At 36.1% G+C, this 26,226-nt stretch overlaps 1 protein-coding gene and 2 pseudogenes across 3 annotated transcripts; all 3 read left to right on the forward strand.

Moving 5' to 3' along the window:
- LOC147298181 ((-)-alpha-pinene synthase-like) overlaps positions 1 to 13,726 on the forward strand; it is a 53,926-nt pseudogene extending 40,200 nt beyond the window's left edge.
- LOC147298185 (uncharacterized) lies at positions 8,695 to 10,820 on the forward strand. Of its 2 annotated transcripts, none has more exons than XM_086249920.1 (4): positions 8,695 to 9,119; positions 9,227 to 9,302; positions 10,133 to 10,246; positions 10,331 to 10,820. In XM_086249920.1, exons 3-4 carry the CDS (start codon positions 10,139 to 10,141, stop codon positions 10,628 to 10,630), a joined length of 408 nt encoding a protein of 135 aa, XP_086106046.1. In that variant the 5' UTR covers positions 8,695 to 9,119; positions 9,227 to 9,302; positions 10,133 to 10,138; the 3' UTR covers positions 10,631 to 10,820. The 2 variants fall into 2 exon arrangements, with proteins under 2 accessions (XP_086106046.1, XP_086106052.1); XM_086249926.1 differs by having other exon boundaries at positions 9,239 to 9,302.
- Positions 13,727 to 17,719: 3,993 nt separating the features above from the next.
- On the forward strand, positions 17,720 to 26,015 carry LOC147298186 ((-)-alpha-pinene synthase-like; annotated as a pseudogene). The gene is made up of 7 exons (XR_015122512.1): positions 17,720 to 17,729; positions 17,904 to 17,999; positions 24,282 to 24,658; positions 24,747 to 24,965; positions 25,088 to 25,229; positions 25,350 to 25,598; positions 25,695 to 26,015. The product of XR_015122512.1 is annotated as a (-)-alpha-pinene synthase-like (transcript).
- Positions 26,016 to 26,226: the final 211 nt, after the last annotated feature.

A 26,226-nucleotide genomic window follows, 5' to 3' on the forward strand; every position in this document is an offset into this window, starting at 1 on the left:
ACCCTTTCACTTGTTTTTCAACCTTGGCCCTATCGGCAGGAAGCATGTGCGCCTTTTCCTACAAACATTTACAGAAATCATCAATAGTTGCATTCAACGTCTGAAACCTCTCACTATAGTAAGGTTATTAGGGTAACGTACCGAGAAGAAAAAGGGGAAGAACCAATCCGTAGAACCGGGGTGCCTTTGGTATTTTCCTACCACATCTATCAGGTCCGTGCTGATGTGCTGTTCAGGCCACAAAGTTTCAAAACTCTGCCGGTACAATGTAAGTCCGTATCCTTTGTCAAGAGTCACAATGGCATATCTACATGATTTGAGGGGATGCCATATAAGTAACTCTGGAACTTTGGTTATGTAGTGTACATTCATAACCTTTTATTAAGTAACAATCTTACCTGTCAAACCTATCCTGCATAAAGATGAAGGCACACAGTGAGATATCATCATGGGATAGATGGCCGGGAAGAGGACCCTTGAAAGGTCCGCATCCTTGCTTCTCGGAGATGTTTTTAAGTTTTTTGTCGAATATAGAGGATTTCACGAAAATGGTATCAGCAACAAAGGGTCTCTGAAGACCCCTAGCCACATTGCTGGTGCTGGTCATGCTGGTGGACTCATTGTGCTTTGAATAATAAACCAATCAACCAACACGAACATAACATGCATGAAAAAAAATCAAACAACACATCAGTACTTGATAATTCAATATTCCGACCCAAAAAACAACAAGTTGCACAAAAGCCAATGAACACATGAAAAATTCCTCTAAGTCTAGATTAGAAACAACAACACATGCAAATTAAAGGCAACCAATCAACCATTACAATTTAATGGTACACATACTTGTTTAAAAAAACAGGGGAAACACTTATTATTCAATATTCAAAAACTAGACAATTTGTTGTACATTAAACATTAAGTATAGTTGAACCCTCATCAAATATGGTGAATACTCGTTATTCAAAGCTCATTCATACCTCTTTCCGGGGTAGCTCCTCCAAAGACAAAGATTTCTGCCGGGTTATTATGGGTTCAATTCGTGGCGGGGGTTGCACTTCATTAATTGGAGGTAATCGGCTACGAGATGTTCCACCTTCCTTAGGCACATTATGGACATGTGCTGCATGCGAAACCGCCACCACACTATCAATTTTTCCGGCCACTTTGTTAAAAAAGTCTTCTTGAAATTGCATGAATCTGTGCGACATTACTTCATTGCCGTCCGCGATGGATTTCTGGATAGTAGAAACATTTGCATTCATTTCAACTTGGGATTTCTGGAGGGCAGAAATTGATGAGCAAGCATCAGCCACAGACTTCTGGAGGACATACACAGTATGGGACAATGTGGCCACCTCTCCCTTCAAGGAAGTCACATCCGTATGTTGTTGAACTGGGAAACAACGATCGCCTAGTTCAATTTCTGTGCTTACAAATCCCCCTCTCTCTTTCACCCATTTGAGCAGCCGACTAATCTTTTGCTCATCCCATGAAATCACGGCTGGCAAAGAACGGTCTACCATTGTTCTGCCATGTTGAAGAGCATCTATATAGTACAATTGTAAGAACAGAACACAGCCACAAAGGTAGCTTCCTTCGTTAGACTTGAAGGCCTTGATTCCATCCACCAGATATTTTAGGGAATAACTTGCCCATTTACCAAGTCCTATGGTATTGACACAGGTGAGTGCTTCCAGAAATTTTCTACTTACTATTAGGCTAGAAGTTGGGCAAAGGATAGTGCCCAAGGCAAACAACATAAAACTCACTCGAAAGTTGTCGTCAACTATATCTGCCTCAACAAGCCTTTTTTGTAAGTCACCAATCTTGATCTTCCCATCATTGGTGCAATGGATACTGGCCAACATCTGCACTTCGGTCTTGTTCACGGAGTCCGTTGTCAAAATTTCCATTCCACCCTCCGGAACACCCATTAAGACCATGAAATCTTGAGGCGTGATGATGGAAGTCTTGCCATGTATCTCAATAGAACATGTGTGTGGTTGAAAGCGATCCACAAGAAACCAACATAGACGGCGACGCAAGCTACGGCACTTCATCCGGGCAAGCACACCAAACCCCATCTCATTTACAGCTGTGAGTTTATCATGATTAAACCCACCCACAACTTGGGCAAACCGATCTGGGGCGCATCTAGTCTTGATTGTGCCGCTTCTCGCTTCCCCGACGACCTCACTAAACTTCGGCTTCAGACAATACTCTGCCTTGGTCTTCGCATCCAATGCCTTCCATGCAGTGGACATCTCTTGCTTCCACTGTCAAAATTGAGTGGTAAGTCATAAAATCAAATAGAAATGGTAATTTTTTGAAATTCAATAGGCCATAAACTCAACCAGAAATTAAATAAAACAACCTTTTTGTCGTTTTTGAACGGCTTGCCAGCTTGTTTAAGGCTATCCGACTGGACTTGCCTAAACCATTGACCAATGAAACAACAATCAGTTACCATTCATACTGTATTTCAGATGTCATTTAGAACGAAAAATACATGAGGACATACAGATATCGGAAAAAGGCACCATGCGCAACCGATGGCATGGTGATGTCCTTGTCTCCCGTTGGTACGGGGATTTGATTTGAGGGGATTGGTATTTCGCTGGACATCGAATTTGTAGGTGTGTGCCTTCAAATAAGATAAGGACACTGTTACAACCAAAAATTCGAAAACAATAATTTATTGGTAATTGAATTTCATGCTTAGTGTAGCTAGCTATATGCGAACATAATTAGTGAACAAATAATGTCACACAATGACCATGGAAACAATGGCATTAATATTTAAGGTCATATCAAGTTCTATGTGGCTTTATGTTCACGGGGGAAAAAAAAAATCAGTTGGCAAGCACACAGGCCTTCTAGGCAAATTAATGAGCATAACAGTTGAACAGAATAGGTTTTGGAAAATTTAACTTCATAGTTGGCAGTTCATTCGTAATTGTCAAACAGTAGGTCCTTTCTGCCATTTTAATATTGCAATTGCATTTCTATCCTAACGAAATTGTAATCTTCAATGAAGACTTCAGACAACACCATTGCAAGTGAGCTAACCCAACAAAAATGATATTCACAGGGTTTCATGTATGTGCATAAGTGATCCCACAAGACATTCAAGCAATACCACAAGACTACAAGACAATCAACCAATACCAAAAGCCCACAAGACAATCAGCGAATAGCACAAGACTATCACCGTGAAATGTTGATTGCAGAAGGCAGAACAAAGGATGACGACCACGACGGCAAAGGAGGGCGAAGGATGAGGTACGCTTCAGTGTGGGTGAAGATGCCTGCCAACTTTGGGCGCTGAGAAGACGACAACGGCAACGGAGGAAGCTGAAGAGAGAGTGCGCGCGAAGAGAGAGTGGGAGGGAGAGTGGGCGCGAAGAGAGTGTCTGTGCTACGTTGAAGTTGTTTGAAAACTGTGGAAATTGAAAGATAAGGGAGAGAGAAAGACAGAGGAAGCTTATAAGCTAAGCCAAAGGGTTGACTGCTGTCACATGTGCGGTGCACATGTCTTTTATTTTATAGATATTTAGCTGTTAACCTCTAAGTCTCGGTTACAGAGGTTATCTTTTTCTTGTTTTGAAAAATAGCACACTGGTTTGGCCAAGTCCCATCGGAGCAGATTTCACTCACCCTGAGAATGGATAAGCTTCTAGCCCCTCCATTGCTGCTGTAAAATTCTTTACCCGAGGAACTTCTTTCCGCAATGTAAGTTGAGACATTGTTGCTAATGGATGTTTGTACTACTGTAGGTAGTAGCTTCCCACGATTGGCCTGAAGTGACCAAATATGTTGGATAAGTTTGTGCTCAAGCTGAGAGACAGGAACTCATTCAAGATTTATATAAAACATGGCAAGACCCTGTTCGTGGCACAGTCAGTGGTGGCATGATCAGGTATGAGAACTCTAGAATCACTTCTTTTCAACTGTCTCAAGCTGCAGTACCTCATTGGTTAACTCCCATTTGCTTGTACCAACCTTCTCTTGCCCATAGGCAAGCACACCAATATTCCCCAAAGTCTAACCTCATACAGCCCCTTCAATTTGTTCCTTCGATATTCTGCTTGCATTTAATGCTATTCCATGATGGAAATTGTCACTTCCTTTTTTTTTTTGTAAGGTGTTAGTATTCTATCTCAATATCATATTGTTGTTTGTCCAGGGATCTTCTGGTGTCGTGTAGGAAGGTAACAGGGCAGAAGCCACTAAGGATTTGAATACAGGTACATGTTTGTAATCCTAGGTCAGTCTGTGCAACAAAACTTGACATTGGAACTGCAAGTTTGTAAAAAATACATGGGTTACCCTTCAAATAGGTTGCTCTGTTCTTATTTGAATGGCAAATATTTCTGATCAGGGATGACATAAGTGAAGGGCAATTTCATCAAGCCTTACTGTATGCGGTTTATGCAATCTGAATGGTGATAGTTCATTCATTTTGCTTCATTATCACTAGTATCAGAATGTTGGAGAAAAAAAACGGAAATTTTTGTTGCAAGGAGCATCTAGATGTCTTAACACAATCATGAATCCATTATCAAATCAACTACACGTCTTAAAGCAATTTTGTGAATCCATTATCAGTTTACCCCTCCCCTCTAGAAAGTAGTTAATAAAGAAAGAAACCCAAGGATTCAACAATTCAACAAGAAGAATATAGTATGAACTTTTCTTAAAGAAGAAAGTACCCTTCATTGTTAATTTACTTGGCATAGAAGCCTACGGGTCATTCTAATTTACTTTCAATATACTTTCAGTTTCTCTCATTGTAGTTTTCTGTAATTTTTTAGTGTTTGTAATAAGTGGGTTTTGGCTGTTTAATTCTTGATTCCTCGCACAGAGGTAATGTTGCTTTTTTCTTTTAGTTATTGATAATTTTTGTATGAGAGTTTTATATGTTGAGGAGGAGCAGGTGTATTCTTGATTTTCTGTCATGTTCAAACAATGGATACTGCAGGCATAAATTTGTAGCTATCCATATGTTGTGCAACTACCTTCATTCATGATGCAGTAAGCCTTCAGCTGTTCTTTTCATGATCCACCTTTTTTCTTTTGGATGTGAATGTATATTCAATGTAAAGGTTGTAGCTAGAGGATTATAACTTAGTATATTTGTCTAATTTTTTTTTCTCGTTGTCTACAAATTGTTGAAACTTATCAATATGAAATTTTGTACAAGTTATGGAAAAAAGAAACAGGGATACTAATGGTGAAAATGAATGTTTTTTATATTTTCTCTCAAAGGTGAAACTAGGGGCTGCTCTCGAGCTATAAGGTATGTTTGAGATATTTCCATTACTAAACCTCAAGTCAGCAGTAGCTTAGGTGCATAATTTCACTCAGTTCTTGATTTGCTGCTAATTATATTTGGCTACCCACTCATTTTTACCCTGGTATCCTTAATTAATTCATTACAAGTATGCTCACAAGTTTATGACTATGCTCCCCATTTGCTAGACCCAATTTTTTGTTTTATTGTTTTTTTTTCATGCAGGACTCCTGGGTTAAGCAAACCAACATTCACATTTAAAGAAGTAAATCTGAAGGTGTTTGATCTGCAGGACAAGGTATTGTTGCAATGCTATATTTGTGGATTAGGAAAATAATTGATATATTCTTTTCTTCCATTTCAAATTTCAAATTTCATTTATGCATATATTCAAATCTCAAGCATGTGCTTTTCTTAATGATATGAAACAAGTGATTCACAAATGCAGTTTTTAATTGTATGCAATTTGATAACAAAGTCATCTTTATTGAAGCATCCGAAATAAGATTTTAGATATAATGTTTCAATACTTTAAATTTCTCGTTTAATTTTTTTAATTTTAATCACAGCCTATTTTATGTCATCATTTTCATCTAATCACAAAATTATAACATTTTACCTTTTCATCCATTACAATATTTGGCCGCGGCACCAAATATTTTTTGTTTGCCTGTTCTTTGCGTTTGCTTGGTTGCCTTCTGTTTTTCTTCATCGGTTTGGTTTGGTTGGTCGTCTACATTGACCTGCAAGGTCGTTGAGCCTGTGAGTTTGTTTTGGGGGTGGAATTGTTATCAAATTCCCTCCACTTAATGCATGTGAATTTAAGCATCCAGAATTTTTCCCTTTATGTTGGCAAAGATGGCAGTATTTGATTTTCGTTATGCACTTGATTTCATTTCGTTTGCAACACTTGAAAGGTTGGTTATGTCTAAGACTGGTCTCCAAAGTAGGCAAATGAATGAGATAACTATATATCTCAGGCCGTGTTATATTTAGGACCCTAACATTTTATAAACCCATTGTATATTATGTCTGCTTTTGGCAAGTTTGTACCTAAACAATAATGTTAATAAACACATAAACATGTTGTGAAATCATTTATTTTATCTTCAGGTTTCTTAAATAGTTGATCACATGCCCAATAATAAGATGGTTTAATGGTTAATATTGGATATGTATACATATAGCTACTTAGCAAGATACAGACGTCGCAAAAATTGACTTTGAAAGCTAATTCATTAGGCTTCTCAATTCAATTGTCCAACGTAAAATGGACATACAGTCATTTGGGCTAGGGCTTTAAGTCTCTTAAAATAGAGAGTACGCTTTCTGGTTTTTCGTTTTGTCTTCGTTCAGGGGTGATGTGGAAAAGTAGTTCGACTTTTTTACCTTCGTATATAGATTATGATTTGAGTAGGTATCGATTCATGATTAAGACACTCTGATTAATTGCACAGTTTGATTAAAATATTCTGATAGTATGAATTAGTAGATCATACTTCTGTATTGCTCAGTAAGTTAGAGGTTCTTCCTTTGTGCTAAAAAATATGCAGTTGAATACATTGTTACAAATCAGTTAATTTGTACTACTGTGCGAAGTTGCTTTTGACTGCTGATCTTTATGCTTAATCTATTCATTAGTATACGTTACCAATTATAATAACCTTTTAACTTGCAAATTCAAATCAAAAACATTAAAAATAAAAGAAAGGTACAATTAGGATTGGTTTGGCTGCTTGCAACCTCAATTACATAAAGCCTTGGTAGGCTCCTAATTTCATACACTTGATCCAAATTATATACACTACCTGCACATTGGCACATTTTATAGGCTTCGTACAGGTTATTATGCATTGGTTGAAAATTGGCTTTTTTTTTTTTTAACTTTATTTCCTTGCATTGGTATCAAATTATGAAATGAAGTTCCTTCATATCTTACAGCTGCTTTAAATTGGTTAGGAATCTCATGTCCCCTTACATGAAGTTCATTCTTATTTTTCGAAATTTGCACCCAGGCATAAAACACGCCCCTCACAGAAGGCAGCCAGCAAGAACCACATCCCCCTGTCCCACAAAGCAATCTTCGAGAGGAATACCCCAGCACAAGAGATTTGAAGCCCTCAAACATACTTATTGGGGATGACATGAGGGCGAAGGTTGTTGAAGTTGGTTTGGTTAATACATAAACGGGTATTATTGCAGCTGGCATCAAAATACAAGCATGTGTATTGGCAAACTCTGAATTGGCACTTTTTGGTACTTTCAGGTGTAAATGTGGATATGTTGCAAAAATATGTATTCACACTTTGGTGAATATTATTGGGGATACACGGGGATCTTTTTCTTAAGTGATATGCCCTTATTAGGATAATGTGATACATGAACATATGGAAGAAATATTATTGCTATGCCAATCCATTGCAGGCCGATATGCAAATGCTATATCAAATTGGCAGTTTGACACTCCTGTTGACGCTCACATTTGGAAATGCAATCAATTTATATTTTAAAACTGTTAGAATACATATATTGTGGTTTACAAAACATAATATGTTTTCTTGTCAATCTAAAAGGATTTTGAGTACCGATATTGAACTCTAATATATTGGCTAAGTTAATTTTGATCAATTTTCTTGATATAGTATGTAGGGGGATGATCGGAAGTGCTTTGTGCATTTATTGGAGGCTTGAGGGAAATATAACGAATTTTCACCTTACAGACTTGGAATGGAAATCAAATTTAGCATTCCCCGCACAAAAACTAAAAATTGAAAGCAAAATTGCTTCCCTTCCCAAAAAATGTGTTTGTATGAAACTAAAATTCAGTCCCCGCCAAAAATATTGAAATTCAAACCAAAATTCCTTCCCCGTCCCAAATTATTAAACTTAACCCACCCAAGATGGGAAAAAAATAACACTATTACCATGTCATTTATTTGTGCTTAGCTTGTATAGCCTTGGCAGTCAGACTTTAATTTATGAATTACCACATAGTTGTTGAAGTTAATGTGTAAGTTGATTTATGCATAAGACAAAAGGTCTGAAAAATGTGGCTAAAGCCAACGATTAAATTTTGTGATCGCATGTCCAAACCTGATTGCCAAACAGGAGCTCGTATTTAAGGCTTGTAGAATGCAATTGCATGATGGTCGGTAGACAGTTGCCTGTGTACGTGGTTACCACATTCTTGATGTGAAGTTACCATTTTCTTCAATATAAGATCAATAAAGTGGTATCCTGGGTTTTAGGCAGTTTTGTGAAGTTACCACTTTCTTGAGGGATCCCTCAAGAAAGTGGTAACTCTTGGTCAAGATTTGGTAAGTTACAAAATATTGCCTGAGTTACCAGTTTCTTGAGAGGTGCATCAAAAAAATGGTAAAACCCAAATCACACAGAATTTCCGCTCAGCTCACTCTCGATTCAAAATAAATAACCTAGCCTCACCCAGACTCTATCTCGCCGCCCTCGCCCTCTGAGGCCCTCACCTTCTGACTGAATCCTCGCCCTCTTGCCACCCTCGATCTCGCCATCCTCTCACCGAAAACTCAGAAACCCATCCCAGATAGATCAGACTCTCTCTCGCCGTACTGGCACTGTCGTTCAATCCTCGTTGTCGCCACCCTTTCGCCATCCTCCCACAAAAAACGCAGAAAACTCAGAAACCCATCCTAGCACGTCCATCGCCCATCATCCCAGAAAACTCAGACCCTCTCTCACTGAGTTTCGAAACATAGAAACCCAGAAAACTCACGCTGACTCTCTATCTCACCGAGTTTCGATCTCGCAGAAACCGTAAAACTCAGACGCTGTCTCGCTCACCCAGGTTAGGGCTTCCATTTGTTTACATTTGTTTTTGTAGTTTTATTCATATGTCAAACTCTCCATCTCTTTCATGAACTGAATATTTGGATTTTGAACTAATTCATTCAGGCTCAGAAACAGGCACTTGCAGCAATTTACATTGAAGCCAAGACACGTTCAAGTTTGGTTTCAGAACAGGAGCAAGGTAAGATTTCCATATATCAAATATGCAGATATGCTTATATTTGTTTTTGGGATTTTAAAAACAAATAATAAAAAAATCACTTACACAAGCGTATTAGAAAGCTAGTATTTTCTAAACGAATTTAGTAAACTAAGTTGTGAGATTGGTTGCTTAATGTTATGGATTTCATTTCTGGCAGCTTGATACCTGGTTCCTAACTTGTGAGTAATTTAGTAAACTAAACTGTTATTGGTTGCTATACTTGCTTGCTGTGTTATTGGTTAGGAATTTTAAAAATTTATTGTTAATAAAAACAAGTGATGAGAGTTGTAGAGCTGAAGTAGTCCCAACAGGGGCTGCGGCGGCTACCCCTCTTCAATCTAGTACGGAAGTTACTCAAAATAAGCAAAACTTGGGATTTTTTCTGTTTTTGATCATCTCCCTGCCCTTGTACTTGTTTTTGCTGTAAAGGTTGGGTATGTATGTAATTTGTTTGTTTGGAGTTTGTTTTTAATTTTTTTGTGCATGTGGTCGGTTTTTTTTTCTACTGTCATACACGCGGATGTCAAGTTATTTAGTCTTGGGAGGACAGATATCCATTTTAGGTTCTCCCATTTCAGGAAGGAGTTTGCAAAATGTTTCGTGAAAACAAAATGAATGGCCATAAAAAGAAAGAAGAAAAAGCTTCTTGAAAAGACTATGATTTTTCATTCAAAAGCATTATTATCTTGCTGCAGTTGAATATTGGAAATTGCGTACATGGTGTGTTATGGATCAAAATTTCACATTGTTAGGTATTTTTCCATAATATGTTTGCAAAGAATAAAGACAATGTGTTCTTGTGCAAGTAGGAACATATGGCCAACGACTTAGGTCCACGGTGCTTAGTTTGCAATGGTTCAATGCAATATATTGCCAATTTTGAAGGTAATCAACGTCCAGCCTGGGGATGCGAAGGGACTAATGTAAGTGAACGTTGTTGTTAAGTTTGCCCAATCCTTAAAGCAACGAAAACATTGAAATGTCATAATGCATGTGTTTTGTATTAGGGTAAGGCTGACTGCCATGGCTGGATATGGGTAGATGAGTACAGTAGCTGTGGATTCACAATTGTTTCGGCATCACAACCACCCAAAGATACCGGAGTGTCAAATGTTGCGGATTCATCACAAGGGTCAGCTGCCCCTGATTTATCTCAACAGTCCAGACCACTGGATTTGGTGGATGAAGAACCTGGGAACGACTATCATTCAGAGTCATCGCCGGACTGCACCCCTGCCAATTGGCGTCCATGGTGGCCATCTGACTCATCGTGGTCACCTGATCCTGATGACATTTACTCCCCGTAATAACGAATGTAATTATAATGTGAAAAACTGGTCGTAACGTCACCAAACTTGGCAGGCTACAATTGGGAGGCTTTTTGCAGTTACTCTTGATTAATTTTGCAGTTTTCATGTAGTGATAATTGCTTCTTCGGTATCTGCTTGGTTATTGTTGTACTAAGACTCAATCTAAGTACTATGGATGAAGTGTATGCTTGGCCATTTTATTTTATGCATTTTGTTCGTTCTGTTGTTTATGGATGTGAGTAATGTGACTGTGTGTATGAATACGTGGCTGCATTGTTTGGTAAATAAATGACGTAGCGGTGTGCATCCTGAAAATTATGACAATTAAGTTATTGAGACGTTAATAAGTTTATGTTCGTTAGTAAATATTCAGGCACTCCAACTTAAACTAGCAGAGGATAATTGGGTATGTTAGACTAGACAAATACATTCATTTAAGAAGAGATGCTGAAAAACATATTGTCATGGGCAGGGGCTTGCCTCCGTAATAATATGCCTTATAGGAACCTCAGTTGTGCACGAGGATGCAGTAGACCTATCATTCAATACCAGGCAGAGTAAATGTGTCCAAGAAGGAGGCAGATTCTTCAACAGATGCTGCCTCCGGCGCGTTTCCAGACTAGTCAAACTGTGTAATTTTAGATTGCATGTCAAAACCGGATTGCCAAACAGGAGCTTGCATTGAGTAGTCTGAGAATGCAATTGCCCTTCCGTCTATACACAGTTGCAGTGCGAAACGTTTTATGGCCCAGTGATTCCGTTACCATTTTCTTGAGATTTGGTTCAAGAAAATGGTAACTTGAATTAAAAATATGGTAACTTGGTATACAACTATAGAAGCAGTTTTGTTCAGAATTTTGGATTGCATGTCCAAACCTGATTGTCAAACAGGAGCCTGTATTTAGAAGTCTAATAATGCAATTGCCTTTTCGTCTACACGCAGTTGCAGTGCGAAACGATTTTTGGCCCAGTGATGAAATTACCATTCTTTTGATGTTGGGTTCAATAAAATGGTAACTTGGATCAAAAAAATGGTAACTTACAAATTTTTGACAAAAAGTTACCATTTCTGGAGAACAAAAATCAAGAAAATAGCAACTTTGGTCAAGGTTGGGCTTGGTTACCACTTTCTTGATCAAAGTTACCATTTTCTTGATCAAACGATCAAGAAAGTGGTAACGTTTTTAGCCCCACCGATTTGCTTACCAGTTTCTTGAGGATTAGTTCAAGAAAATGGTAACTTGGGTCAAGAAAATGGTAACTTACCATTTCTTGAGCTAAACTTACCATTTCTTGACAAAAATAATCAATAAAATGGTAACTTTGGTCAAGATTTGGCTTGGTTACCACATTCTTGACTGCGGTTACCATTTTCTTGATCGAATGATCAAAAAAGTGGTAACGTTTTTTTGCCCCACTGATTTGGTTACCATTTTCTTGAGGTTTGGTTCAAGAAAATGGTAACCTCAATCAAGAAAATGGTAATTTACCATTTCTTGAGCTAAAGTTACCATTTCTTGAGGAAAAAAAACAAGAAAATGGTAAGTTTTGTCAACATTGGGCTTGGTTACCACATTCTTGAACCAAGTTACCATTTTCTTGATCGAATGATTAAGAAAGTAGTAACAACACTGATTTGGTTACCATTTTCTTGAGGGAGGTTCAAGAAAATGGTAACTTGGATCAAGAAAATAGTAACTTACCATTTCTTGAGAAAAAGTTACCATTTCTTGAGAAAAAAAAACAAGAAAATGGTAACTTTGGTCAAGGTTGGGATTGGTTACCACTTTCTTGATCCAAGTTACCATTTTCTTGATTGAATGATCAATAAAGTGGTAACGTTTTTTGCTTGGCTAATTTGGTTACCATTTTCTTGAGGATTGGTTCAAGAAAATGGTAACTTTGATCAAGAAAATGGTAACTTACCATTTCTTGAGAAAAAGTTACCATTTCTTGAGAAATAAAATCAAGAAAAGGGTAACTTTGGTCAAGGTTGGGCTTGGTTACCACTTTTTTGATCAAAGTTACCATTTTCTTGATCAAATGATCAAGAAAGTGGTAATGTTTTTTGTTTGGCTGATTTGCTTACCATTTTCTTGAGGATTGGTTCAAGAAAATGGTAACTTGGATCAAGAAAATGGTAACTTACCATTTCTTGAGAAAAAGTTACTATTTCTTGAGGAAAAAAATCAAGAAAATGGTAACTTTGGTCAAGATTGGGCTTGGTTACCACATTCTTGAACCAAGTTACCATTTTCTTGATCAAACGATCAAGAAAGTGGTAACGGTTTTTGCCCCACTGATTTGTTACCATTTTCTTGATGTTTGGTTCAAGAAAATGGTAACTTTGATCAAGAAAATGGTAACTTACTATTTCTTGAGAAAAAGTTACCATTTCTTGAGGAAAAAAATCAAACAAATGGTAATTTTGGTCATGATTGGGCTTGGTTACCACATTCTTGAACCAAGTTACCATTTTCTTGATCGAATGATCAAAAAAGTGGTAACTTGGTTTGGGGCAAGGTTTTAGTTACCATTTTCTTGATGTTTGGTTCAAGAAAATGGTAACTTCGATCAAGAATATGGTAAGTTACCAAATCTTGATCAAGAGTTACCATTATCTTGAAGGATGCATCAAAAAATTGGTAAAACTTGTTTACCAGTTCAGCAGGTTATCAATTTTTTTTTTTTTTTTTTTTTTGGTGCAGGCATTGCATGCCTGCTGTCATGATAGAAGGTCCCCAATATATATGATACTAACTAAATATTTTGAATTCTATTTATATATGCAGTTTGAGAAAGAGAGAGGACATGTTGCTTCTAGTATTGATTGCTACATCAAGCAATATGAGGTCTCAGAAGAAGAGGCCATTGATGTTTTTAACAAACAAATTGTGGATTCGTGGAAGGATATAAATGAGGAGTTCTTTAGACCAACTGTTGTGCCACTGCGTGTCCTTATGCGTGTTCTCAATTTAACAAGAGTAGTTGATCTACTTTACAAAGGGGAAGATGTCTTTACACATGTTGGAAATATTAAAAGTGATGAAAGATTGTGTTGCTTCGCATTTTATTGATCCAGTGCCACTATGAGTCTATGAGCTAGTTTGTGTATGTGGGATTGCCTTTCTATTCTCCTGTTAAATAAGATGACCCCAGTGCAGTTGGGGTTTCTAAGGGTTGTTACAAATAATTATTTTGTGTCCTATATATTTCTTTGTGATGAATATATGCTAGGGCTAGCAGGACAAAGGTCAACCTTAAATAAGAATGTTAAATTTATATTATTCACTAGCTTTGTTGGTAATCATTTGCCCTTACAATAAAGATAATCAAAAATACAAATATAATCAAATAAATAGATAAGACAAATATATAGAGTATTTATGGTATATATACTGTTATATATAGAAAGCAACATGGTGAGCATTTTCAGTATATATGACTTAATCTTGAGCTAATCCTAAATCATAAATTTATTAATCTCCTAAAACTTACTAAGATATACCTAAAAACACTCAAATAAAATATAATTAACCAAAAAATTAAAAATATTAAGATATAAATATCAAGCCATTATTGTATATTTGTAAGGGATAATGCACATGTTATTCTTGTGGTGGTAAAGAAGTTTCCACTTTCCACAAATATACTTTTGTTGTTGCAATCTAGAAAAATTATGTCGGTTAGCAAAATGGCTGATTTTAATCGGATATGCTGCTTGTTTTTTTACCGTTTGTTCTTACTTGATTTTAATTATAATAATGTATTTATTATTTAAGAATAAAGAGTAAATTATAATGAAATGAATTCACAATACTTTTCAAGTGTAAATGACTATATGTAAATCCTTAAATTTATATTACACATTTAAAATAAATTCAAGACAATTGAAGAATCCAAATCCATTTTCGACCCAAAAGACGTAGCAAATAGAAAAAAATGGTTCGGACATATATTTTGAATATGCGTACATGGTTGGCCCCATATAGGGAACAATATTCTCACTGTAAACTCACAACTTAATTTATATATAGTAGGGCAATGTAGAGTGCGCGCCCTAATGACATGTCAATTAAAAGATTTAACATATCATAATTCATTTGCCACATTATTTTTGTGAAAAGACCATTTTAACATTTTTCATAAATCGTTAAAAACTTTCTTAAAAGTTATGTAAAACAAAAAATAATAATAATAACAACACCCTTTCTGATAGAATTAGAGCATCCAACCCAAAACCAATTGGCAATGGGTGGAGAGGCCCATGACTTATAAGCACATATACTAAGCTCTAGTTTTCCGATGTGGGACATTGCTCCACATTACTCTCAACACGCCCCCGCACGTGTGGCAAGATTTTTGAGCCTTACACGTGAACAAATTGTATTGGGTGACGTGGGAGCACGTGTGGCCGTTAGGCCTTACACGCGGATAACCTGGCTCTGATACCATGATAGAATTAGAGCATCCAACCCAAAACCAATTGGCAATGGGTGGAGAGACCCATGACTTATAAGCACATATACTAAGCTCTAGTTTTCCGATGTGGAACATTGCTCCACATTACTCTCAACACTTTCTTCCCTGCAAATCATTCCATAGCCATTATTCCAAGGTTAATCTAATTTCTTGATATTTGACCGTGATCTTCTTTTCTAGATACAATTAATTAAAGCTCTTAAAAATTTTCTTCAACTCTTAAGTTTTTTTATTTCTTAATTTTTTAATTTACATCAACTTTTTTATTGAATTATCTAAATGTTTATTCATTCATATGTTAAAATTTCTAATCTGCCTGCCATAGCCAATGCGAGATATATCTTTCCACGTCCCCAATTATCAACATCCCCAATTCTCAAGTTTTTGTGATTCTAATTTAATTGTTAACTCATTGGAACAACTAGAACTTTGTTTTAAGGATAGAACAATATATGTTAGAATTGTCTTTACTTCTAATCTGGGTTTGGTTTCCTTGTCGTGGATCTTGGATTTGACAGTATCCATGGTGTATGAAAGCTTTCAACCTTGAGGGTGATGGGTCTTGTCGGTGAGGGAAATTTTACAAAGTTCTTCAGTTGTTCACACAAAACAAATAAAATATATATGTAAGCTTTCCTTAAATCCTGCAAAACTTAAATTAAATTACAAAAGTAAAAGATTTTATCACCAAATTAAGAAAACTCAACTGTCTATCTCTTAAAAAGAAAAAAATTTATCCCTAATTTTAGAACCCGTTTTGAAGTTTAAGAATAAATGTCAGACTTCAAAAAATCAATTTGTTCATGATAAAACTGGACCAATAAGAGGCTTATGTGCTTGGAGTTGTTGCTTGGTGGTTGGGTGTTCTAGTCGGCTGGCTTCTTTGTTTTTGCTAAGCTTGTTTAGATTTTTTATGTCTTGGTTTTGCTATGTTTTCTTTGGTTTTTGTTTGTTGTTGCTGGGTTAATGTTGCTCCCCTATGGGCTTCTGCCTTCGGGATATGAAGTGTTCTTTCTACCAAGGAAAAAAAGGGCTAAGGCTAAATTCTGAATAGAATCAAAATTTTGGATGAATAAGAGTAAAAGTTCAATTCTTATATAGTATTTCAATTTAAATGAATCAAAAGTTCAATTCAAGTGAGGTTTATCCTTTTTTGGTATCTCAATTCATTGGCTTTATTTGCCCATAATGATTTTTGAAGCTACCTCTAGTTTTAGTTTGAACAATATTCCCACCAATAGTCTATCAGAAACAAAAAAATCATGAATATATAGTTTTCATGGTGCTAAAGTTACTCTAACTATATTGATGAGAATGATGAACTGCAAATGTGAGGATGAACTATGAAAAATATGATAAATCAAGCATATAGAAAAAAAAATCATAGAATTTTTTATGAATAAGATGTTCTTTCACTAAGAATAATATTAATATGATTTGGCAAATATATACTAATGTGTGTAAAATAATTTTAACACATTAGATTATGATACATAGATATTGTGTTCTAATAGGGCACAAAATTTTTTCCCATATATAAATGTGCGTCCATAATATTATTAAAAAAGCAGAAACATCTCTGATTAGAAAAACAAAAATTGAAACAAGGCTGAAGCATCAAACATGACAAAGAAAGGGTCAGTAGTGGTAAAAATTTGCACTTAGAAGCCACAACACAGCACCCGTACGTGAACTAAAAATTTGTACTGCACTTGAGGTCAGAACGTACATATGGACCATTTAGCAGAGATGCTGCCGAAAAAATCACAGAAAGTTGTGGCAAATCCCCAATCCCATATGTTTCCTCTCTCTCAGATTTTGAGGGTGCTTTTTTAATTCTTGTTTTATTTAAAAAGAATTTGAGGAGGTGAACAGGGAGAGACAAAGAGATTGGGGACAGGAGATCTCAACCCAATTATATAAAATCAATGGAAGCATGTTATGCGTGGTGACACTGATATTGAACTGGAAGCATGTTATGCATGGTGAATGACACTGACACTGACACTAGAAGCACGTTATGCTTTGTGAATGAATTAGAAATCGTGAATGAATTATAATTAATTCAGCAAACTTGTGAGGAGGAGAGACTAATTAAGAGACCAAAAGAAGTCATGGCCAAAAAAAAAAAGAGACCAAAGGAAAAAAGAGGCCCAATGGGGCAAGTTTCATGAGAAAATTAAGAAAAAAAAGGAAATGGGCCCACTTGCCCCTATGGTTCCTATGCATGGAAATCATTGCTTGATTTTGGATATTTAATTAATTAATGTGGTTTATTAAAATATTATTGAAATGGAAGAAAAAAAAATTTTGTTTCTTTGTTTTGTTTCTCCAATCATGTCGCTCAAAGTCAATTATTGATGCATAAAGTTTACGTTTATGCATTGATTTTACCAAAAAAAAATATATATATATATTATTCTTGTTTTGATTTGCTATTACGTCAGAGTTTGATCGATTGATTATAGATTTGCACTATAAGCCTATTGATCCTAAGTTCCTAACAGCAATGTTAGTGGCAAACAATTTTAGTGCCACAACTATTCAGTGGCTGTGATTGCAATCTTCATAGTATCAGAACAGGTTATCCACGTGATGCGCCTAATGGCCACACGTGCTCCCACGTCATCTAATATAAATTGTTCACGTGTTAGGCTTAAATAACGCCACACGTGCGGGGGCGTGTTGAGAGAAATTCCACATTGAAGATGTGAGGGGTTTGCTAGTAGCTAATAAGGGTTTCGGGCTACTCCTCTCATTGCTAATTGATTTTGGGATAAATGCCTAGATTTCTTCACATATCATGACCATTATGATGGTGACCTTTACAACGTGGCTCTTGGTTTTCGGCTACTAAGACAACAAGGATATAATGTTTCATGTGGTAGGTAAAGAAATTAATGAATATATGCACACAGAGTCTGAAGTGTTATCTTACTTCATAATTAATTATAATTAAATCCCAAATCCATTGAAATAATTTGAAGTGTTATCAAATTAATGAACTACGCGCGTATTGTCAATTTAGACTACATATTATATCACATTAACAATGCCATAACATAATCTAATAATATGATATACTATAATATTGGTCCAGTAATATAATATGTCACATTAACTTGCGATCTGAAAAAATCTTGCGATGTATTTTGTGTTTTTGTTGAGTTTTGCTTCTTCATTTTTAAGTTGGTGCATATCGGTACTTTTTGTTTATTTATTTTCCCCTTTTCTTGCATAAGCATATAAGGTTATGGCCCTTCGAGGTTTAACCATTTTGATTTGGTTAACATATATATAGTATATATGTACGTGCTTTGGTAATTGATTGATATGTGCTTTGGTAACACATAATCAATTACTAGCTTATAGCTATGAGCAAGTATATATGTAAGTGGAATATTGACGTGACATCCCATATGAAGGGAGGGAGGATTGAGACATTTCTATGTGGGACTCTCCCTCTACTTATGTAAGAGATGACACGTTAATATTCCAATTACATGCAAATTACCTATATACTAAAACTGAACAATCGGTTTACTGTAGCTTAGGAACAGTGTTTTGTTCACTAAAAAGACTTTTTTGCCACTCTATTTTTTTATTTCAGTTGCTTTTCATTGTAATTAGTGGGGTTAGTTGGGCCCGTTTTGGTCATTCACAATCTCTTTGTTTTTTGCCATTGCCTTTTTCATTTTTTTACGCCCGTACCATTGTTTTCCTTTTGTTTTGTTTCCCCTCTCAGTCTTTTTTTTTTTGGATCTACGTGCCATTCTGTGAATACCAGGGTTGGGTCTGCCCTTTTTTGTCATTCACCCTGATTATTGTTAGAAAGCCCAAAACCCAGAAAATACTGGAACACTCTCATCTCACGCGCCTCTCTCTCTCTCTCTCTGTTCTCTTCGCTCTCTCTCCTTCCGCCCCCTTTATCCGACCGTATCTCCACCGTCCGGCTACGTATGCCGGCGATATGGGTCCCGATTTCTTCCTCTTCTCTTCCTCTTCATTTCTATGGTATTTAATTAACCCAGAAATTATGCCAAAACTCGAAAAGACACCTAAACCCGATCGAGTCCTCAAGCGGCGATTCGTCAATTCCGGCTGAGTTGGGATGTCGGGCCGGGTGGGTTTTGTTCCTCCCATCGTTCTGAGGATGATGGTGTCTTCAAATTGCTCAACCGACTGCCTTGCACGGAGTTTCGAGGCGGAGAAGTCCGGCGGCCTTCCGCCGCAGATGTTGGCGATTCCGGCGGCGGATGGTGATGATTTTGGTCCGATTTTGCTCCTCTCTTCCAGGCCTTTCTATTGGTGTTCTTGATCTAAGTCAATTGGGCCCCGAAATGAAAGCTCCAATTCGAACCCTAGCTCCACCGCTGCCACCGTCACCTGCAACGGCTCCGGTGACTTTACACCTCAGGTTTTGTGTGAGTTTTACTCCTCTTTGTCTACTCTGTCTGATTGTTGGATCAAATTGTTCAATTGGTTGTGAAATCTGTATTTCTAGGTTTTGTACCCTCTGCCACCACGATTCCAGCCGGCGCCGGTGACTTGATTTCTGTGTTTTAATTTCAGGTTCCCATACTTTCTTGGATTTGAAGATTGGTTTCTTTTTTGGGGTAAGGTATGGTTTTTTCCGCTGGTTTTAGCTTTGGTATGTTTCTGTTCAACTTTTTACTCCCAAGGTTTTGGTTGATTTCTATAAAAAACATTTGAATGATGCCTTAGTGAGTATCATCAAATTCACAAAATTTTGGGGTACTATAATGACTGAGTTTTGCTTATTCCCTTTTTCACTGCAGATATATTGCACTAATGGAGATTTGCTTCACCAGGCTTCGTTCTATTCTGAAGAAGACTCATTTGGTAAGCAATTTCAGACATTATTATTCGAGTTGTTTTTGTTTTTAGTACAAATGGTTTTTCAGTCTTTTAAAATAGGCAGCTTGGTTTGGTTACATACAAGTTAGGAATTGTAATTAGATTGGTTGAAATTAGTGGTATATATAGTTTTATTTTCGTTTATTTGACAGCTGGTTTTGAAGTGCTTAATTAATTTTAATTTTATTGTTGCATTGAGATCTCTCAGAAAATATCAACAAAAGTGAAAGGATAATATATATTATTGTTTGTATGGATTGGTAACTTGGATTTCTGTTAAAATCCAAAAACTTAAACTAGACCCTCTGTCACCGTGACCTCCGCTGTGTATGGCTCTGGTGACCGCTATTTTGAGTGTTTGTGATGGATTGAAATTGGTTGATAGCTTGAGAACTCTGATTTTGTTTGTAGCCACTGACCGGGTTGAGCTGGATTGCATTGAGATATGTTAATTTCCTAGGTGGATGAACATGGTTAAAGTGAATTTAGTTTAGGTTGGTACGCTGATCTAATTGGTCATTACATGATTGAATTGAGATGTTTTTCCTGTTAATGAAATGACTGGATCATTCTTGATTTAACAACTATTTGATGATGTTATGTTATTAATTGAATAATCGGATTACTATGGACTGCTAATGGTAGCTGATTGTAGACTTTGAGTCGCTACATCTGCATGCAAAATTTATATTCTCATGTGAAATGATTCTTTGTAGGATAATGGATAAGCATTTGAAGTCCCTTGCTTCAAGGCATCTTCATGCCAACTTCATCAGGCTGGATGCAGAGGTCAGTGTAAACTTCAATCACTATTTCTTCTGTTGCAATTAATGCAGCTTTTCGTGTTTACTTGGGCTGACCCTACTTCATTGCAACCTTCCTTTTTGGTCAATTAGTTAGGAAAGTATTTCGATGACAAATTAACCGTTTGAAAATGAAATGCAGAATGCACCCTTCTTCGATCGTCACCAAGCTAGGAGTCAAAACATTGCCTTGAACTTTATAAAAAATTATATATATATAATTTACTAGATCAATTACCTCAGCTGAGCTAAATAATTATATGTTATATATATGCATGACGGTGTAGTAATATATTAATATATAATTTACTTTTGTGTGATATATTGTTTTGTTGCTGGAAAATTTGACACTATTTCTATAATTGTCTGTTTAGTAGTTCCTCCACTCACTCTCTAGGAGCCGCATTGTCCAGGTAAATTTCTTATCATTTTTTCTTAACAGTGTAGTAAATTATATAAATGGATTGGGGAACTGGACGCATAAGAGTAAGTTTCATCTGGCCATTATTGCCCAGATGAACCTTAAGCAGATAAAGAGAGAAACATGGGACTCTTTAGACTTTTAGGAAAAGAATGAGTGAACGTAGAGAGGAAAGTGGGGAAGATTTAGAAGATAACAAAGAGAAAATGACAAGTTGATTGTTAAATTGTCTCCATTATTTCCAAAATAATTCTTTTTACAAGTGAACTATAAATTAAAAAAAATTTATGTAACAGCCTCAATTAAAAAATGTTTGTACAAAATTTACATTTATGATGTACTCTACATACAAACAGTTGTTCTCTGTATATATGTATTCATTCATCTTTTTCTTGGGCTGGCCCATTTATTCCAATTTTTTGTGTTATGTATAGCAGCCTCTAAATATCATTAATTGATTCGAACCATCCAATATGAAATCACTGCATCTTAGCTTGCCATGATATTAGATATTAATTGAATAATTGGATAATTAAGAAATGTTAATGGTCATGTTGTTGGTGATTTGTGATGGCTGTGATGATTTTGATTGTTGATGAGTTGGCTTGAGCTGCCAAAATAGTTTTCATATTATGTGTCAAAGGCTCACCGTTTCTTAAGCTAGAGGGACAAAACCGGGTTCACACTATTCTTAAGCTACAGGGACAGAACCGGACAGAAATGGTGAGCTGTCAATTTTTGTTTTTTGTTTCTTTCCCTCTTTTACTTGGCCTTTTCTTGGCAGCCAAACAGAGGCCAAGCCAATTAAATTCCAATTGACTATTTGATCGCAGCATTTTATTTTAACTGGGTGTTCATTTTGTGAGCTTTCGATTTTCTTGATGTTTAAGATTTGAATTTCATTTGCTATTGATGTCAATGTTTACATACATATTTAGATTTTCATTTTGGTGTTGCCCACAAGCAGCTTTCTCTTTATCTTTTAAGACCCTCCTGTCTGTAAGCCTCAGGCTCAAGGTAAAGTCTCCACTTTTTTCTCTCCTCTGATCTCACTACAATTTGTATAGATTAATTGGTACGGTCTCTGTTCCTAATTTCTCTTGCTCTTTTAAAACCATTTTAGGAAGCTGTTTTGATCAATTAGGGTGACTAAATCTTCTACTATTTGATAAAGATTTGGATTTAACAATCTAACAGAAAATTGTGAGCTGTCAATTTATGTTTTTTTGTTTCTTTCTCTCTTTTACTTGGCTTTTTATTGGCCGCCAAACATAGGCCTAGCCAATTAAATTCCAATTGACTATTTGATCCCATGTATTCTTGGGACTTTATAGCATTAAGGGGTGAGAAAACTAACTTCAGTAGTATGGAATGCAGGCATTTCATTAGAGAAGGATGGGAGGAAGAATTCCACACCTGCGGCACCGCACGGGCACATTTACTAGGTATAGATTGATAAGGAAGAAAATATTCAAGCCTACTATGTGTTTAGAATTTTTCTTAAACTACTTTTATTGTGGCTGAGTATGCAATGCTTATTTTGCTTATGTCTTGATCTAAAATAATTTGAGTTATTTTTCCATCACAAAATCATATACACAATTTGATCATTATTTACAATCTTTATTATCTTAAATTTCACAAAATAATATAATAAACTATATTTTCATCTATATATATATATGTCACCAATTTTATATACTCAATCAAAATTATCTTTTCACTTTTCTCACCTGCAACAACACACAGGGACAATAAATTGCAACACCTCAAAGACATGCTTTATACTTCTTAAAAAATTGCATATATGACATAAAAATTATAAACCAAACTATGAAAACTAATTTCCAACTTCCTCTATTTATACTTCTCATCCTCTAATCTCCAGCTTACTGTCCTTCATTTATTGTGAGATCTTACATTAATGTCATTTTTAACAATAGGTTAACTTCTCATGTTGTGCAAAGCTGCTTTTCATTGGTTAACTTCTCATTCTCTCTCTCTCTCTCACCAGATCTTTATGCCTTAGTTAAAAATTCTCTTTTTTTTTTTTTCCCCAAGGCTTCCTTACCCTGCATTATTGTGAGGTTTTTAGTTGAACTTCATTTTTATGCATGAATTAACTTCTACTGTTATGTAAAACTACGTTCAATTGGTTAGAGGTGTTCCTTCAGATTCAATGGCTTAAATTGCTAGAATCATTTTTACCAGCCTCTTCCGATCTTGCATCTTATCAATCTCATTCAAATAAAGTTTTTACATTCATATGTATTTTTTTACACGTTAAAGAATATGTCTGCACTCTTAAATTACATGGACTCAAATTTTACCATTATACACACTAACAAATCCCATTTTCAAAATTTCCAGCAAAGAAGACGAGAATCCCCCCGCACAAGGCAATGTAGGAGATAAGCAGCCCAAGAACACTGAAGATGAATCCCCCAAAACCTATTAAGTCACCTGTGAACACCCATCCAAGAACTTTTGAACAATGACCATTTGAATACTGCCCATCTTTTGAACAATGATCATAGCATACAATTGTCTAACCAAGTATTGTCATATTTTTTTGAATGTTGTTCGGTTTATTAAGATATCATCAATATATTAGATTTATTAAGATATCATCAATATTTTAACATAACAACTAGCATATAAAACATACCATGAATCCGCATTTTGTAACTTAAGCATGAACATTGATGTATATATGTAAAAAATTTATAAGCCTTATGCACGTATTATAAGCTTTTCAGACCCGCAGCATCGCGCGGGCACTATTACTAGTTCTTTTCTAAAAGAAAATCTAGCCCTGTCACTCACAAGCATTGGTGACCGGTGAGAGAGCCACAGTTCATGAACGCCCAAATTCTTCATTGATAAAGTGTTAATTAAAACTAAGAAAAAGTTAAAAGATCTACTGAGATTTGGGATTTGTAATTCGTTATGAAATTTTGAGTGATGATCAATATAAATTGTACCTAGCTTACTTCATTACGAACTTTAGGAACTGTTATCTTACTTCTTATATGGCCATTTAAAAAAAAAAAAATTCAAACAGATGTATTCAACAAATTCAAGGACGCAAATGATAGCTTTAAGGAATCTTTAATCGCTAATGTGCCTGGTATGCTAAGCTTTTACGAAGCAACGCATCTCAGGATGTCGAGAGAAGATATACTAGAAGAGGCTTTTGTTTTTACCACCACTCACCCGGAGTCCGCAGCAACCCACGTAAGCTATCAACAGACTGAACAAATATCTCAAGCCTTAGAAAGACCTTTGAGAAAAAGTCTAGAGAGGATATGCGCCAGCTAGGCGTTTCATACCAATTTACCAAGATGACGCTTCACATAATGAAGCTTTATTGAAACTTGCAAAGTTAGATTTCAATCTTGTTCAATCTTTGCACAGAAGAGAGCTCAGCGAGTTTGGTAGGTAAGCCTTAGAATCATGTGATCGAAAATAAGATAATTAATTTTCTTGGTGCACATTACTAAGTTACACACTAATTAATATTGTTTAGGTGGTGGAAAGAAGTAGACTTTGAAAGGAAGCTGCCTTTTGCAAGAGATAGGATCGTGGAGTTGTACTTTTGGATAGTGGGAGTGTATTTTGAACCCCATTACTCTGCCGCCAGAAAAATTCTTCCAAAAATTATTACCCTGGGATTAGTACTGGATGATATATACGATGCATTTGGTACATTCGAAGAACTCGAGATCTTTACTGCAGCAATTCAGAGGTTAGTTTGAAATAAGCAAATCTGCTTTTCAAATTAATTAAAGCTTCTCGATCTATTTGATCTAGATCCTAGCTCCTACCTTATTGGCTTAAGATGAATGTTGTGGTTTATGCATTTTTCAGGTGGGATGTCAATTGCATTGATGAATTGCCAGACTATGTGCAGATTTTTTATCATACACTTTTGAATGCTTACAATGAAATTGAGGAGGAGGTGGCTGTAAAGGAAGGGAGATCATACCCAGTTTACTATGCAAAAGAAGCTGTAAGTAATGTATATATGCAAAACTTTTCCTTCTCTACACTGTTTGTTATTTTTCTATGAAATTCTTCTACTATCAAGCAGGCTCAATTTATTCTTACCTGGGTTTGACATATGGCTCAGATGAAAGCACAAGCTCGACTCTACTTTGCTGAGGCCAAATGGTTCCACGAAGAATACATCCCAAGCATGGAGGAGTATATGCTTGTTGCTGCATCTTCTGTTGGTAACAGTCTGCTTTCAGTCTCAAGTTTAGTTGGAATGGGAGATATTGTAACCGAGGAGTCATTTAAGTGGTTGTCCAATGGCCCTAAAATTCTTAGAGCTTCTAATACCATTTTTAGGCTCATGGATGACATTGCTGGGAGCAAGGTATAATATATAGATCGATACTAAATGATCATGTTCATGAATAATTACCTATATATTTAATTAGTAAGACTACATATTTTGATTTCTATTTTGCAGTTTGAGAAAAAGAGAGGGCATGTTTCTTCTAGCATTGATTGCTACATGAAGCAATATGAGGTCACAGAGCAGGAGGCAATTGATGTTTTTAACAAAAAAGTTGTGGATTCATGGAAAGATATAAACGAAGAGTTCCTTAGACCAACTGCTGTGCCAATGCCTATCCTTATGCGTGTTCTTAATTTAACAAGAATAGATGATCTCCTTTCCAAAAGGGGAGATGGCTTCACACATGTTGGGAAAGTGATGATAGATATTGTTGCTTCACTTTTTATTGATCCAGTGCCGCTACGATCGACCTATTAGTTTGTATATGTGAGATTTGGCTTTTGATTCTCTTGTCGAATAAGATGACCTCAGTGCTTGAGTGTACTATTTGTTTCTAAGATGATATGGTTGCTGATAATGGCTACTATTAATTTGTTCATCACATTAATTTACAGGGTCGACAAAATATGGCTGCTGATTGTATGGCCAACTTGGGCCTCTCCCTGGATCTGGGCCTCTCTACTTTCCTCACCTCCCTTGCAGT

This window comes from Dryas octopetala, chromosome 1 (assembly GCF_963921425.1).
Source record: "Dryas octopetala chromosome 1, drDryOcto1.1, whole genome shotgun sequence".
NCBI classification, from domain to species: Eukaryota; Viridiplantae; Streptophyta; class Magnoliopsida; order Rosales; family Rosaceae; genus Dryas; species Dryas octopetala.

Excerpts from the sequence above, each read along its gene's own strand:
- LOC147298185 (XM_086249920.1), top strand. The coding sequence starts at position 10,139 with ATGGCCAACGACTTAGGTCCACGGTGCTTAGTTTGCAATGGTTCAATG. Across the intron at positions 10,247-10,330 it reads GGGGATGCGAAGGGACTAAT|GGTAAGGCTGACTGCCATGG; the intron begins GTAAGTGAACGT and ends GTTTTGTATTAG.